General features: G+C 42.8%; 1 protein-coding gene across 2 annotated transcripts in view; it reads left to right on the top strand.

Annotated features, from left to right (window-relative positions):
* Positions 1-17,405, top strand: part of LOC144720661 (dorsal-ventral patterning tolloid-like protein 1) — a 175,706-nt gene that overhangs the window by 153,109 nt on the left and 5,192 nt on the right. For both annotated transcript variants that reach the window (XM_078597584.1, XM_078597585.1), the window contains 5 exons: positions 2,874-3,019; positions 6,817-7,012; positions 12,008-12,133; positions 15,866-16,026; positions 17,049-17,229. In XM_078597584.1, the coding sequence (XP_078453710.1) occupies positions 2,874-3,019; positions 6,817-7,012; positions 12,008-12,133; positions 15,866-16,026; positions 17,049-17,229 (810 nt within the window). The remainder of the gene's footprint in view (positions 1-2,873; positions 3,020-6,816; positions 7,013-12,007; positions 12,134-15,865; positions 16,027-17,048; positions 17,230-17,405) is intronic.

Below are 17,405 nucleotides of genomic sequence, written 5' to 3'. Positions count from 1 at the left end.
GAATAAGCGGGGGTAGTTTTATGCAGCGAATGTATTTTACGTGAATTCGGAGCCAAGGAGTAAGGGAAGGGCGCACATTTTAATGAAGGAATTGGAGATGACCCATGCTTGGTTTGGATCGTGCCTGCGTTTAATATCAAGTGGCTCTGTAAAAAAAGGCACGACCATATTTTTATTGCATTGTAAAAAAACATTTAAATGGCATCAATATAATTATTGCCGACTCTTAAAAGGAATTTAAAACTGTAATGCTAGCCTTTTTAAAATCGCGTGTCATGTATTCTGTTAACTTAGAATAATTAGTTCTAAAAATATCGACAGTGAATGTTTTTGAGTTGCACCAGGCGCAAGCAGGTGGTGCATCTTTTAAAAGTGCACCGCTCGCATTCGATGTAAGGCGTAATTAAATAAGCACACGCATTACTTCCTGTAGGATGTCCACAAATGGCTGGACATTAACGCAATGAGGAACCGAGATGAGATGTATACTCAATTTGAGTGTGATGGGTTTTTTCTTAGTCACATCGATTAAAGGAAGATTATTTAATTGATTTAAAATCAAGAAATGTCCACCTGTAAGACATGCTTACAGAGTGTGTTTTCTATTTAAGAAAATTATTTACATGAAGTAAGAGTAGATGAGGAGTTTGCTTTGTAGACCTAATGCATTGACCTATCCCAATTAACATTTCCCAGTAAAATGTTGCTTCAACCATGCAACCCTGGATTGGATTCAGTCCTAAAGACTCTCATCAGTGATGTGTGGCCTCATAATTTAACATCGCCTGGCTATCCTGATGTTACAGACAGAATCTCCCCATGATGTTGGGCCCAAAATATATTAGTTTTGCATTGCCTTAACAGGAATGTAATGTATTCTTGGTTCTTTCGGTAAAGTCACGTAGAAGGGAAATAATAAAAAATACTAAAAATCATTATTTTTATATTTCTATTATTTTATTATTTCCCTTCTACGTGACTTTACCGAAAGAACCAAGAATATGAATCCCTGCAGTCACGAACGCTTTAAATAAAAAATGGATGTAACGATTTTATTATGAATACAGAGAAGGCTAAATGCCAGGGATGCACGTTGTGTGTGTAACTCTGTCATTTAGCCTGGACATCCTTGCAAGTGAGATGTTCCATCTCAATAGATTTTCGAGGTAAAACGGTTAAATAAACACAGTATCAGGGCATATGATGCTGAAGAGACTCAATGAAGTCAAAACTACTTAAAGTTTTCCATATGTAAATAAATACAGCTGGGAAATGTTAAACTGGAAAAAAAATCGGGCTGATGGACTAAATGCTATTTTCTTTTAACAATTAAACAATCCTGTTCAACATGTTATTATGGTTTGTTCAGTCTATTTAACGACATGGTGATGTGAAGGAAAATGTGCTTTACTTTGGCTGCACAAGCACTCCACAAAGTGTATTTTAAATTTGAACTTTGTGGTGTAAATTTTTTTTAGTACTACGTAGCATATTTTGATAGCTGCTAACGAGCAGTAGAGAGCAGGCATTTCTCACACCTTGTGTTCACAATTCTGTGGGCAGACCAGCCATCCCTTGAAATCATATGCGCAAGTACTGTACTGCTAACTACCTGCGAACACTCCAAAGGATAACGTCGCATGCACGCTTTATCGCCAAAGCACACATTTGGAAAAATATGACCAAGATCTCGAGCAGTGTTTTCTTCGCATTCTGGAGATGGCCTTTTGCTTCGGCTACTGGAAATGTTTTTGTAACACCTCGTGGCAGCTTAACCTGCAGGTGTCATTCGTCATAACTCTTCCACATATATTGTACTTTCATCTGCCAACGCAGCTTCACGGGTATTTATACCATGATCAAAAAAGAAAAAAGTTAATTTTATTTTCTGGCTGGCCTTCCATATGCAGAATAAAATAGTTTCCTCAACCACCAGCCATCCACTCGATGAAGATGGATAGCCGGCTGAAAGCTTAAGTTATTGTCTTCAGCAGAAACAGCCAAAGAACCATGCACAACGAGCAGTGTCCCTCCTCGTTGTTTTATCAGCATTGCCAGAGCCAGATTTTAGGTCATTCAAATCACCATGGGGATGCGTTCACTACACAAAATATTTGTCACGCTCTATGAATAATTTTGCTTTGCTAGAATAGAGGTTTGTTATAATTTGTTGTATCATGTGTTGAATGTCTTTTATGTGTATGCAACGATGATTTGTTTTTTTAAACATATAGTTGGGTAGAAAAATATGAAGGCGTTAAAAAGTGCTGATGGCAGCCCTGCATTAAAGACCTGTTCCACATGGTCTAAGATGTGTTCTTTTTTATGGACTGTTACAGTTTTCTTTGTCAACAATCGGCCTCCTTTTATATATATAAAAAAAGTGAATTGATAAGGAACCAGCTACAAAACAAATGAGCAATTTAATGGCATCGCTGCAGTAGACTCCCATTAATCCGACATAATTGCTACTCTGGAGTTCCTTGTGCATCATTGATTGTTTTTTAATTAGCTTTGGTCCTTTGGAAACCAATGATCAGCACATGTCACTCATTGTGCATATGCCGTGTAAGGTGCCACACAGGAATATTTGAAATTCACTTGGCCATGTTCATTATAATTGAGGCCTTGTGAGGCGAAGTCTGTCACGTGAAAAAAAATAATTTGGTTGAAAAGAAATAATAATACATATGTTCAGCCTCTTGCATATTAAGAGGTCCTTTTGCATCAAACAATTTCAGGGAAGTATACTGTGTATTACCTCAAAACGCATGAACAACTTTCCTGTTGCAGGGCTTGACAATGTAATGAGTGAGTTTACTTGCATTTGTGGTGTATACATAGTAATTAATATCATCCCCTGCTACCTGCAGCCATTTGTGGTGGAGAGGTTAATAGAGAAAATGGACAGATCCAGTCTCCAAACTACCCTGACGACTACAGGCCTTCCAAGGAGTGTGTGTGGAAGATCAGTGTCACAGAGGGCTTCATAGTCGGACTCACTTTCCAAGCTTTTGAGGTACGTTTGTGGTCCCCGGCCAGTGGCGTGAGTCACCAATCACCCTCTCAGTTTCTATGAATAAATAAAAACTGGGAGGTGACCAAACGGTTCCATGAACTTTTTAATTTTTTTATTTGTCGTGTGGAAATCATGCATTAATATTATATTCATGAGGATGGATCAAAATGTTTAGAAAATTAAATGCTTAACAGCTTCCAGACAAATTATGCTTGTCTGACTTTTTGTTGCTTTTACTGTATTACCGATTATATCTAAATGGTGATAGTTGAGTCCATTGTAACGCGAAAAAATAATTAATGTTATTATTCTGTTCATCGGTTATTTTTGTATACCTACATTTTGCTACTGAAGTGAGGTCACATGATAGACTTTGTCCATTTTGGAGCTTTTACTGAGAGGAGGGACCTGAAGTTTGCCATGTGACCATTATCTTATGAGGCCAAATGAGGTGCAACAGATTTGTGTGCAACCCTTACTGAAAGTTTGTTTTGCATTCAAACCCATGATCTCACGGGTGTCGGTTCATGTGTCTGGCTGAGAAATTGGTCTTATAAGCTGCCTGACCATGTTCCGTTCGTCTTCATTCGATGACTTTTTTTATGTACCGATCAGAAAATGAGCGCATTTTTCATTCAGGGTTGATATATATTTCAATAAATGGTGCTCTAGTTTTATAATTACTTTTAACATCTCAATATGTTATATATGTTGAACACCCTTTACGTTTTGATCATCCTCTTTAATTATATTGTTTATGCAGATTTTAACACCACATTGTTTTAATTTGAAAGCACTTTTGAATTTAATGAATTCATTCACAATAAAACACTCTAAATTCCTTATAAATAACTCAGGCAAGCTATTATTTTATGAAGCTTGCTATATACATGTATCAGTGTTCTGACATGCCTCCTGTTTTATTTACCTTAGAATCCTCCGTTGGTGCAATACACAATACACAATATAGTGCATGCTACCTAACACAGTAGTTAAGCATGCTTAGTAGCAACGGCATCGAGGGAGACATGGTAAACAGTGCGCATCTATCCAAACTCCAAACCCTATTCCTCAAAATCTTCATTAAAAACCTTGAAATTGGGAGAGAAGAAAGACAATCTAAGAAACAAATAATGATTTTTGTTTCCATATATATAAAACAAAAAACCCCATTACGTATATCCAGACTGTAATTTGCTGCCCTGATGAGTTGCACCATATTAATGTCAACCCTGGCAGTCCATAACTGCAGCACCCTGCCTCACGTCAGTGCTAGGGCATTCACCAAGGCGGCTTTGAGACACGGCTCGGTGAAACGTGACCACTGGATCAATTGACGACACCACTTTTCCACACATGGGCTCTTTGGAGAAAGACGTTGGCTTCGTTGCACTCCCAGAGCGTCTCCAGAAACTTCCCGACGATGCCTTGCTCCCGAGCATGCTTCACAGCCCTCTGCATGTTGTGCGCATGACAACGTAAGGCGGCGATGCTCCAGAGAGGCAGGATGCTGCCCTCATACTGCATGGTCTGCTGTGCACGGTAATGCATGTTTGGCAGTACACACCGATGGCTGACTCTGTGTTTGACAGGAACACTTTTAACAGCCTGTGTAGAGGTTGAGCGATTCGTACAGCTGAAGGCCACGATACACGAGTGCAGTCGTCGCTGGCGACGCGTTTATTATGAGTAACTTTAGTAAGTTGCTATGGCAATGGAGGGATGGAGTTGTGTCTTGCCAATGTAGACGCAAAAACATAGTTTGGAAAATGTTTGATAACAAATATTAGTTTACAGAAAGCTGCCATTCCACATTTGTCCCAGGTTTGAGCAACTTTTGCAATCGAAAATAGCGTAACAACAATTACTGTTGACAACGTCTGCCAACTCTTGTCCAAAAACTGCACTTTTTGTATGATGGCCTTTAGGCTCTTGCCAGAGTTCAAGCTTTGCATCAAAACTCGGATCGAAATGTCCCCTTGTACAGTTACCTTGATCATTGCAACCTGGTCATGAAACCCAACTGAATGTGTGTGAGTGGAAACATATGCCCACCTACATCATAACAAAAACACACGACGCGTCTCAAGGATGCCTGCCAGAAGAACAGGACTTTCTCAACGCGTCGATTTGAAGAGACAAAACAATTGATTCCAAAGTCGTCACGTGTTGGGTCAAATTGCTACTTTGTACGGGAATTCGCTTTGATGGAATAAGAAATATGAGGGGTGTCGTTAATTGGCAAATAAATGTTGGGGGAACAACATATTTTATGGTTGTGGACTCATAGAGGAATTTCCCTTGAATATTTAATATGGATCAGTCACATAGGATACATGCAACGTTGCCTGTTGCCAGGATGTGTAGGTGATTCGGGTGGAACATTGAATGCATTGCTGCAATGTGTGTATTCACTACTTTATTGTAGATGTGTCTGCAAAATAGCCATACTGAAGACATAACCTTTATCACGTAATGTTTGAGATTGGTAATTATTGTTCTCATTATCCCAGTAACATCTGGAATGTTGGCGCTGTGGCTACAGTCCTGGTCTCACAGTTGGGAGGTTGTGAGTTAATATCCCAGTTCAGCAGTGACACAAATTAATTCCACGGTGTGGGAATTGATCAGTTGTTCTTTAGATTGACTCGTCCCCAGAAATTAAATCTATAAACAGGAGATGAGCACGATTGGGAAAACACTCAGTGCCAAAATTGGACAAAAGAGTAAAAAAAACAGCGCAGTGTTATGCCATGTTTTGACTTTAATATAAAAAAACCATGCATTAAACGTTAGTCTCATTGAAAACCAACGCAATTGCACAGCGTATGGATTTGAAACCGCATGTACTGACCATTGTGACCTTGCTGCGATTGACGTGGGATCCATGACATGGCCCACACTCAATTTTCTGCACCCGTACTTCCGTGAAGAACGTTGCGCTCGCTCGGCACTTACAAAATTAGTGGAAATTTGCATTTTCACCCCACATAGTCGGCCACATGTCACGCTTCTGCTAGCACGTTGGTGTCCAACGTTCATCATTAAATCTGAGGAATCCACGCTCTTCGTGCAGTCTGTGCTAGAGTGAAAATCAGTTTCACTGGTAAAGCTAGCAATAAGGCAATGCTGGCATATTCTTTGGTGGCCCAGAGCTGATGGTGGGATTTGCCCCAATGTATTCCAACACTGCTATTGGTGTCGTGCCATGAGGTGAAGAGTCCATTAGGATATCACTCAGTGGCACTCGCCGTGTATCCCAAAATGGCCACAAGAGTACATTTTCACAGGACTTTCGAAAAATGCCTTCAGGGGGTGCACTTTTCTGCAAGCTATGATAACCTGTCGCATGACAAACCCAATTTTTTGTTCATCTTGGTGCTGAAATGTTAAATAAATGAAGTGTAATACCAAAATTAATGCGATTGTATTTTGTGCAGCCTTTGGTGACCAGGTTGTAACCATCAACTCGCTATTCTGAGAACTTGCTGGTTTTTTGAATGGCGGGCAGCTGTTCAGATTCAAACTCACGATCTCGGCATTGCCAATTCTGAGCCACTTGGCCACCTCAAAGCGGCAACCCATTTCATCGAGCACACGGGAACGATGGATTGAGTCAATTCTTGAATTCATAACCTGTCATATAAACCATTCATACGATAAAGAAGATCCATCGCCCTATTATACGTTTTTTTTCCTTTTAATGCATTGCTATTGACAAATGTTGTTACGTTTTTTGTGTATACTATGCAGTGGTCAGAGTGATTCACTGAACATATAAACTCTCATCACCACAGATTGAGAAGCACGATAACTGTGCCTACGATTACCTGGAGGTTCGCGATGGTGACAACGATAGCAGCCAGCTGATTGGCCGCTACTGCGGATACGAGAAACCAGATGACATCAAGTCCAGCAGCAACAAGCTTTGGATGAAGTTCGTTTCCGACAGCTCGGTCAACAAGGCTGGCTTTGCGGCAAACTTCTTCAAGGGTGAGACGAACAACATTCCTGGCCGCTGCTGCTTCAAACCTCGTTGCAGCATAACCGTGCATGAGCTAAACGCCGCTTTCAATGGCTGTGTCTGCATATTTAAGTTCCGTGTAATGGACGTTGCGGTCTGTGTTGTTTAACTAGGCTGAGTTACTTTACATTTCATATTTTAACATTATTTTTTTGTTTTAAATTGGCAAAACATGCAAAAAGTTTATCTTTGCACACAGAGTCTATACAATCTACATATAGTATGAGGCACTACCATAAACGTCAATTTATTAGATTCTATATTTTTTGGTCTTATTGGCAGTGTTTGTGAATCGTGACATTTGAAAAGCGTGCTTGCAGTATTTGGGAAGCCAAAACACTTAGTGTTGTGTTGCTCAAACAAGCAATGGATCGTGCTGATCAACATGGAGTCAAGTGCTCGTCGTGTAAATTCCACGTTTCTGTGATGGGGGCTAGTTTATCCATATGATGACTCCAATTGACTTCGAACAAAGGAGTGCAGGCTTATCTGTGAGCAACCAAATTTTTTACCAACCCCAGAGAGATGACGATGATGACAGGACTGAGTCGCCCATGGCTGGGATACGACCTCACATTCTTACGAACACGAGCCTACTGGACAGAGACACGCATGTCCTGGGTGTAACACTTTAACCGTCATCATCATGATCACCACCCTGGCCTCCCTGGTGTTGGCACAATGCACACTACCGAGTGATGCTCACGCTTGCTATGGCAGCAGTCGTTGTTTTGAAGGAGATATTGATCCCTACCTTAGGGTTGTGGTTTTTCTATAAATGGTTCATAATTGCCAACATAAATAATTTCCACTCGATGCTCATTTTAATACTTGACTTTGGGTGCCAGTATTGGTGACATCAACTTGTGTTCATTAACACGTAATCTAAAAATAACATAATGCCGTTTTGGGACTGATGTCCATGACAAACCTAAACAGACACACCATGACATCACATCAGTCAAGGACATACATCCCAATCTGCTCTGATAGTATCCCTCGGAGAAGTCATAATGCATGGACAGTTAATTAGTTACGTTTAAACCTTTCGCCCTAGAGGGTGGTCATAGATGTCCACCCAGTGGCTTGTATTTGTTTCAGATTGCCAAGCCCCAAATCACGGAGCCTCCTTGCGCTCATCGTCCGTGAACACATGAACCCAAAAGCCCAATTTTGTGTACCGTGGCAATTACAATCCTTTTGAGCCAAGTGGAAAACTGACCCAATCGCTAGTGGTTCCAAGCCACCTCCGTTCCTCCTAACCTCAAGCTACGGATGAAAGTAAATGACCTTTGTGAGATCACAGCGACGGAAAACGGCACAATTAGAACGTGCTGCGCGGTGACCTTCCGTAGAGGTTCTCGTTCCCGCACCGTTGATTGAATCCCTCCTGAGTCGATGCTGCTCCTCACTCGACTGCCCCCTGAACCGTTCTGGGCAACGATGCATGCGTCATGAGCTCAGCTAAGTTATTACGTGGCGATGCGCGAGTGTTGGATATTTGGGTCCCCTCGGTAAAAACCAAGAGGCACGTGCCCCCCCCCCCCCCCAATTTAGTTCTGTAGCTGCTCCTTAATTGTGGCCCCCACTGGGCAGAGTTTCCAAGAGGAAGTTAGGCTCTAATAAGTGACGGCTCGTAGAAGCCTGCAATAGAGGGTTGGGAGGCAGGGGGCCGGTGGATCATGTAGAAATCGAGCCATTGGGTGTGTGTGTGTGAGATATCCGTTTGCCATGCAATGCGGTGCCGATGGAAGGCAGTACATCAAGTAGGCTCCTAACAACTGTGCGGAGTTTGCGTGTTATGGTGTGTTTAGGTTTTCTCCAGGTACATTGGGGTTTTCTTTGCCCGCATGCAGATTTGAAAGAACAAAAAACTCGTGGCCAAACAGCCCAAGCAGAACCGTCCAAAAACACAGTGTCCAGATTCAGTGAGGCTTTCCTGGGTAAACAATGGACTATTATCATATTGGGTGGTGGATTGGATGAGGAAGTTGAAGGCTGATGTCCGTGTCAAAGCACTGAGCCAGCTCCGTTGGGATTCTCCATTTTAATACCGGGCTCGAGAGGGAGGTAGATGCTCCGTGTAGCGTGTCCGTGGTTTTGGCTTGGTCATCAGTGACTGCACGGTGTACACAGTTTGATTTGGCACTTAATTTATTGTGTATCCTGGCTCATTCTGTATATGTGTCCTATGCACGTTAAATGACTCACCTGCACAGCGCGGAGGAATGTCACTGAGTGGTTGTGCCAAGAGATGCATATTTATGGTATAACAGAAGTGTTTTAAATGTGTCATGTAGCTCATAATGCTGTGAAGTTAATATGGGGTGTAATTGCTGATTTTTGCAGGTCGTACTTTAAACGTATGTGCGTATATAAACCAAGCATACATGTACAATTTGGGTACATTTTGGTTGATTTAGTCCTCTTACTTGATCAATATTCAATAACAATTTGGCTTGTTATTAATTAGAACGATAATACTTGTAATGGGCCTTTGCCATAGAAACGCACAACTTAGGCTTCAAGGCTCTTTTTTTCCATAGAGTCCAACTTTGGGTGTTTGGCAGTCTCAACATATGTTCAATGCTCTTGTCTCCCAGTGATGTCATGGGTGATGTTTTAACATTTTTGCTGTTCAAGCTTATTGGACACACATTGATGATGTGATATAAATTAATAACGGAGACCTGTCTTACTCGGTCTATTTTAAAACGTCTTTAAATACGGTATAGCATTGGCAAAATATATATTTAAAATGTATTGTTGATGTGTATTTAGTTTATTATGGAGTCACTTGGTCTTTGAGTAGGTAGGATGTTTTTTTTTCTTTGAATGTGCAAAGGACATTCAAATCAAATGACATCAAAGTGTACCCTTTCCAAAATAAGACTTGGCCATGAGCCAACAGTGGAATTCCATGTTCCTATGAGAAAGGGAAATCCCAAAATAAGATAACTTTTGTTCATTACTCACGAAGTGGTGCTAATTTTAGACAATACAGGCCGAGTCTCCCCCAAACCAGGATTTTAACTCTATAAACTCTTTGATTGTGATTTGTGTGCTCTTGCCAAAGTATCACCTGGTCAGAATAAATGTAGGGTAATTGAAGCTTCTCATAAAACATGTAATATTATTCAAGTGAATGTTGCTTTACAAATCGAAACACGAGCCGGGAGTCATAGTTCACCATAAACAAAGTCTGTTATGAAAACACACTATTTTCTGTGCATACCAAAGCAAAGCTTCTGTTTTCTTTAAACCATCCAGAGGGGCCACACATTCTAAACCTGGTTTTATTCTATTCTGTTGTCATTGGGCTGGAGGTTAGAATAATCTGAGACTTAGTGGATTTCCAGAGGCAGCATAATAAACAGTACCACATTTTGTTGTTTATATCACTCTCTCGCTCCCCAAAAGAAAGCTCCCAAAGACATTGGCCAGCATAATACCACCAACTGCAGTGCAGAGAGACGTGTGTTGGAATATATTGAAACTCGCTTGTTTTGGCTCGGCGTTCATGGGGGAAAATATCCGCGCATCATGGCACACTGGAATGTTTTATATAGTATTGAACATTTCCTGAGAATTTCGTTGAAATTCACAACAATTTGAAAAATCAAAGTGGCCACGTGGCCCCAGTGACAATTTTTATCACCTCCGAGCCAGTTGGCAGAACCTGTTTGTCTTTACAAAAAATATATTTGCAAAAAAAACAACACGCCAATGAATCGAATCCATGTGTGAGGAGATGTAGCGATGACATCCATGAATGTGCAGGTTCTGGGTGAATTACAGGACTGTGGGGGTGCCAGCGGCTTGGGGAGGCCTTCTTCCGGCAGTGGATCAACCAATGCTCAAGATGTTGATTTATATATACATAACCACGTTTAGTCTTTATTGAATAACAGGTAATGCATTTAAAGATGTCATCACCTGAAAAACGGACATAATATGTAAATACTCTGTGATGATCTACTTTGCAATGCTTTCCCATTTTTACTATTTTTTTTTTTATAGCAGAAACTTCGTTTTCTGAATCGACGAGGTAGAGTGCGGTGTTTAAAGAATATTGGTGGAAAAATAATCTCATGATGAGTGTCATTCAGGCGATGGATACAAACGCTCTTCGTGGCCATTGCCAGGGCACTGCTCTAGCAGATAGCAGTACCCTGCTTGAATCAGGTTCTCATGCATAGTAATGGGATGGTCCCTACTCAGTCACCGATGATAGCATTTGAACAATTTAGGTATAATTAATTGGGACTTGACACAGTAATAACACACCTCCAATTAGCACGGTTGGATATGTACGCTGCAAAAGAAATTCGACATATATACAAAGTGTGTATCTGGGGCTCCGCACAGCACGCGTGTGGACACCTCTCCATGGGCATAGAGCCAAGTGGCATGGGGGGGGGGGGTAGAAGACGAGCATGGCGACGTGGGGCCGACACCGAGGGACCGGTGTTCACTCGCTGTGTGCAGGGCCCGTGGTGAAGGGCGACGCCGAATTAAGATTTAATTCCTGTTGAAGTCGTCACATGCCATTGCATTCCCTTTCCTGGCATCAATCGACAAAAATATCGTTTGCGTGCTCACAACTATTATTTGATTATTAACTTGTTCTGCATTCATTTTTTTTGGTGTCAAATCACCTTCATAGAAACCTATTTTTCAAGAATCACCTTGCTAATATTACAATCATAATGTTTGCGTGCGGACAAATTATATTTCTGTTCCTTGCTTCTTCCACTAAACTCATGTACATAGAAAGTGTGTGTAAGTCGATGTGTGTGCCTGTCTTTTTCGCCCGGGCAACGCCGGGTACTTACCGCTAGTATTAAATATATGTGTGGCAACCTGACCAGCAGACCCTTCCTCGTCAGTCCAGACGTGCTACGCGTTTCACGCCACGTTTGATGGCATCCGTAACCGGGCTGTCTCGCCTTGTCTCTCCGCAGAAATAGACGAGTGTGCACGGCCGGACAACGGTGGTTGTGAGCAGAACTGCGTGAACACGCTGGGCAGCTACCGTTGTGCTTGTGACCCTGGGTATGAGCTGGCACCCGACAAGAGGAGCTGTGAAGGTATGTGCACCCCAGCAGGAGTCTGTGTATGTGCGTACCTGTATACGTGGGCGTGTGCTCTGCATCATTAATCTAGTCCCCTGAGTTCGATTCTCAGCTACAGCTAACCCGTCCCGGGCTTCCCCTTGGTCAACTCAGCCTTTGCATGAGTGTCTGGTGCAGTGCGTGAACGTCAGCTTTCGGGAGACAAAATCAGCCGAGCCTGGAGCTAGCCACAACACCATTCCATTCTTAACAGGTGCTCACTAGCGGCATTTGTCCTAGAAGTCTATAAGGAGGTATGGGGGATTTTTGTGTGTGAAGGTAGCATTTGGTTGTCTTCATCGAGTTACTTGATGAGCCTTCCTGTCAGACAGCCTTCACCAATGGAAGTGGCAAAGCTGTCCACAAAGCTTGGAAGAGTAACATCACCGTCATTTAGTGGTTAATTTTTCAATTCATGGGCTCGAGACATAATCCGATGTGGCAAAGTAGGGGCTAAAGCCACCCGGACATTGTCACTGGCTGGTGCCAGCCGTATTGATAATGACTTCTGTAAAGGAAACTCATAAGCCATGCCATGGGGCAGCTGACAGGAGCTGACTTTAAGCCACAACAGGAGGTAGAGGTGCCACACTGTCAATGGTAAGCAGAGTTTTGGGTGCGAGTGGTTGATTTGGTGATATCAGTCCATCTAGCTTCCCACCCAAAACACCTCATTCTGCCTAGTAGCTTTGAATCTTTGCCGCACTATGTGGCATAGTTTATTTCAAGTTCAAGTTCATTTATTAGGAATAGCCCTGTGAGCCACGCGGCTCTTAAGTCGGGCGCAACCGCATAAGAACCTAGCCCCTGGCACAGGCACCATACATGGTGACACTTGCACTGCGTTGCGGTGAATAACATCGCTCGCTGTCATGCGACATGCACGTGGGTGTGCGTGCGGATATGCGTTCGTGTCGGTATGAAGCATGAGCATTATGCTTTTGGGACATGGCGTTCTTTTGAAGGTGGGGTTCTGCACCTGGACTTCATTGTGGATTGTGAACTCTTTATGGGAACCGAGTGACAGCCGCCCCCCCCCCTGTGTGAAGACACTTTAAGCAGTCTTTTCTGATGCGTGTTATTTTATATGAAAGTGTGTGCTTGTGCTTAGCCGGTAGTGTGTGTGTTTTTTTTAACTGTGGTTGTTGATAAATATTTGAATGCCTGCAGGTTTGGCTGACAAGTAGCTGGAGCTATAGTGCTGGACCGTAATGACGAATATTCTTCGCGTAAGACGCATCATAGCACGCGGGGAAATGGTGGTGTGGGTCGCTGGTTTATGCACCTGGTGACCCGAATTTAATTTTGACCATCGCTAACATCGGAGAGCACTTCACAATCTAGCACAGACCAGAGCAGTGAAGTATGGTCACACAACCCCCACAACCAACTCGCAATCGGAGCCCTTAAACCAGCAATGCATTTTACTTAAAAAACTTGGACGTTTGTTTTCATTCGAATGTATTCGTTCTCTTGCGTACTTCTGCTGAAATCCTCCAAAAAGAGACCAAACAAACCATAAACGTACAAGACGTATCGTGGACCGTCCCCATTGCGTCATACTACCCCGGGTTTGAACCCTTGGAGTGGAACACGCTTTGTGCTACCTGACTGCATTGCATTGGGAGGATAATTGAAGCGACAGAGCATGACTAATTAACACTGGGGCATTTAAACCAAAGTAGTCTGCTGCTGTTTAATGAAATTCAGAATCTTGGAAACTAAACCACATTTATAAAAGATTGTTGTATCTTCCTCTGATGTGCTTTGATCATTTGAAAATTACCACGATTGCAATATAATGTCTTGCCACGTGGCTCTGGTTTTAGAGAGCCTGAGACGGAATCATTAGACTGCCAAGTTTAAAACCCCGTTTGGGAGCGGACTCAGCCTCTTTATCCCAACGGGGTTGATGAAATGTGGGAAGGAAACTGTGACTCGGCACATTCGTGTTGAGATCTTTCTGCGATGAAGGAGAGCTTTCGGTAGATGTCACCCTATAGATACGCTTTCCTCTATTGGTCACTATTATTGACGAATGTGGAGGTGTTGTTTGTGCTTGTGCATCACTGCCAATGCATTGTCAATTTTATATGTAGACACGAACAGTTTGTAGTGCTATGGATAGCTTGGACTGCCATATGGACCAGCAACATGGCTCATTTTAGCAAGGAGACAACCTTTCTTCATTTGAATCGTAATACGCAGCCATGGTCGAGATCCAGAGCACAATTTAGTAATAATGTTTAGATTAAGAACATTATTGAAACTGTTGAAATTTTAAAAAGTAAGTGAAGCAAAGAACATAATTAAGGAGTACTGTGAAAAACCCCCCCCACTAATTTCATAAAATGGAGACTTAGTAAAGATTTTATATCTGAGTTAAATAATACACAATTGGGGCAATATCTCCTGAAAGGAACTTAATATTTTATATAACACGGAAAGCCCGAGAGAGATGTGATGTGCAAGAGACTGTGGTGCAGCGGGCGTGGTTGGCACGCTGCACGATCAAGCTTCGGAATTTAATTCCCTGCCATGGCAATAATTATTGCCGTAATCAATGGCTCCGTGACATCTAACCAGTTTCTGACCAACCTGTACTGATCAACATGATGAGACAAAACGACCCTCATGACTGATGCGGCCTCTGGGGAGGATGTCATCCAGCAGTAGATTGAACAAGGACTGTCGATAATTGTTCGTGTGTGTATATCAGTTTGACTGAATAACCGGCAGCAGGCTTTACCTGCTATCAATCAGCTGCCGTGTTACGCTCTTTAAAAGGTTGAGTTGTTGAAAGTCTGAGTTGACATTTTGATTTCGTGCGCTTAAAAATATTCGGATGGACACGTTCGAGGACCTAGGTAAAAAATAGATACAAAAGTGATAAAAGAAAAGTTACTTGTGCAGACACGGAAGACGTATTGATGTTGCCCCCTCGTGGTACGTCCTAGAATAATATGAAAATGTACACGGGCAGCTAAATAATTCGCTTCGGTTAAAATTTTTCTCAGAATGCGATACTGTAATTTACGCGTTCTGCAGCATTGATATGGGTCGCATTGACCGTATCGGGTTAATATGCACTGTGTGAAGTTTTGCTCGTATAACAACAGCTTTTACCCTTTTTCACTGCTTATTTCTTATCATTTATAACAGGTTTGAGATTGCTCTTTTGTACGTAGTGTCACATTCTCTAGATTTGATCAAATGAATAAAGAACAGTGGCTCCACAGCATTAGGTACAGCTGTTGGCATGCATCATATTTGACCAAAGGTTTTATCCTCAAAGTTGTGGTCGTGTCAAGTCCACTGCAGCCTAACTTGGCCGAGTCACTTACTTATGTGTCTAGGTCCATGAATGCACGCATCTGTTATCAAATATGCCGACAGAACAACGATGTGTCTGCCCAAAGAGCATTTGTGGGATTATTGTCATGGGCAATCCATAATAATGGTAACTTGCATACATTTTCCAAGTTTTATGCCACGACATTTGAACAGTAGAATTAGGCTGGTGGTGGGGAGCTCTATGCTACCCCCAGGAACGCTGGACGTCTCTTTCTTTCACCTCCCACGATGCCACGGTGGTCTTGCGGCTGCGAATCTCGTTCGCCTTGCCGCGTTAGCGCGATTGCTTCTGCGTGCACACTATCCTCCGCCCGCCCGCCTCGCCGTGATCTTTGCGCGATGTTGCTTCTCCAGCGGCCTGCGGGGGCTTCCTCAACAAGCTCAACGGCACCATGACGAGCCCCGGCTGGCCCAAGGAGTACCCTCCCAACAAGCACTGCGTGTGGCAGGTGGTGGCCCCAGCCCAGTACCGCATCTCTCTGCAGTTCGAGTTCTTCGAGCTGGAAGGAAATGACGTGAGCACAACATCCGCGCGGCAGATCTCCTTGGCTGTGTGCATGTGCTCTGTGTTGAACTTCTTTCGCGCCGTACGTAGCCGACCCTGCTAATCGGGGGTGCGGGTGGCGTGTGCTTGGGAGCAGGGGTGCAGCCACACTTTCAAATTCTTGCATAGATGGTTCACTGCGAACGAAGATGGACCACTGCGTCACGCGCTTTCAGATACGCTTCTGTGGCCTTATGCAACGCTCTTCCTTCTGATATCAGGAAGCCACTGGAGCTGTGCACTTCAACATCTTGATTGACAAACTCATTTCCTTTAGAACTGCTTTTTGTGTTTAGTTTGTTGTCCTTCCCCCGTACCTACGATTGGCTGTGTATGGTGCGAAAAAAATTCAACAGACATTATTGGAATCTCAGTTTAACACGTAGGCTTTCGCGACCAATATTGTTCATAATCAACGATTTTTGGGTTTAGATCGCGTTATTTATAAATGTGTCGTAACCCTCCACCACCCGACACGGCCAATCAGTAAAAAAAGTGTCACGTTGACAAAAGACAAATAGTTCACTGCTTTAGCCCACCGGTGTGTTGAAGCGTGAAACCACAACATTTACAATTTGAGTACGACGTTTCGCTGGTAATTGCATCCAGCATCATCGGGCAATTCGCCAGAATGGTGAGGCTCTGCTGTGTCTCCCGTTCTTATATAGAGCAGCAGCAGGGTGACGTCATCATTAACTCATTAACTCATCAGGTGCAAAGATTTGAGGGGGGGGGTTATTGTAATTATATACTTGATTAGTAATAAGGCTATTGTTACGATGCGAGTTGTAGATTAGTAATCATTTGGAATGTGTTCTATTGTGATTATGCTACATTAATAATCAGTTAGTGCTTGTTTCCCTTATAAGGAATTGTAATGCATCTTATTTAATAATAAATTATTGGAATCTTGTGACTAGACTCAGCTGACGGGAGGTGCAGCTTGGAGCGTAGAGGCAGCCTGACTGAGCCTGCCCCCTCCCTCCCGCACAGGTGTGCAAGTACGACTATGTGGAAATCCGGAGCGGCCTCTCTTCGGAATCCAAGCTGCACGGCAAGTTCTGTGGCACAGAACTCCCGGACGTGATCACATCGCAGAACAACAACCTACGCCTCGAGTTCAAGTCGGACAACACCGTCTCCAAGAAGGGCTTCAAAGTCCACTTCTTCTCGGGTGAGGCTAAGGATTTTGTACGGATTTATCGTGGCCCTTTAACTCGGTCAAGAAATGTCTTTATTCTTCGTTATTTATGGCAGGGTCCTACCTGGGATAGGAGGCTGGTTACTTAGTATTAGTGGAGATCACCATAATCCTGCTGTCATGAAGTTTGTATGAGATTCGTGAACCAG

The sequence above is a fragment of the Lampetra planeri genome, chromosome 9 (assembly GCF_965212315.1).
Source record: "Lampetra planeri chromosome 9, kcLamPlan1.2.h2, whole genome shotgun sequence".
Lineage (NCBI taxonomy): Eukaryota > Metazoa > Chordata > Hyperoartia > Petromyzontiformes > Petromyzontidae > Lampetra > Lampetra planeri.
The sequence above is the reverse complement of the archived record's forward strand: the minus strand, read 5'-3'. Positions and strand labels throughout refer to the sequence as shown.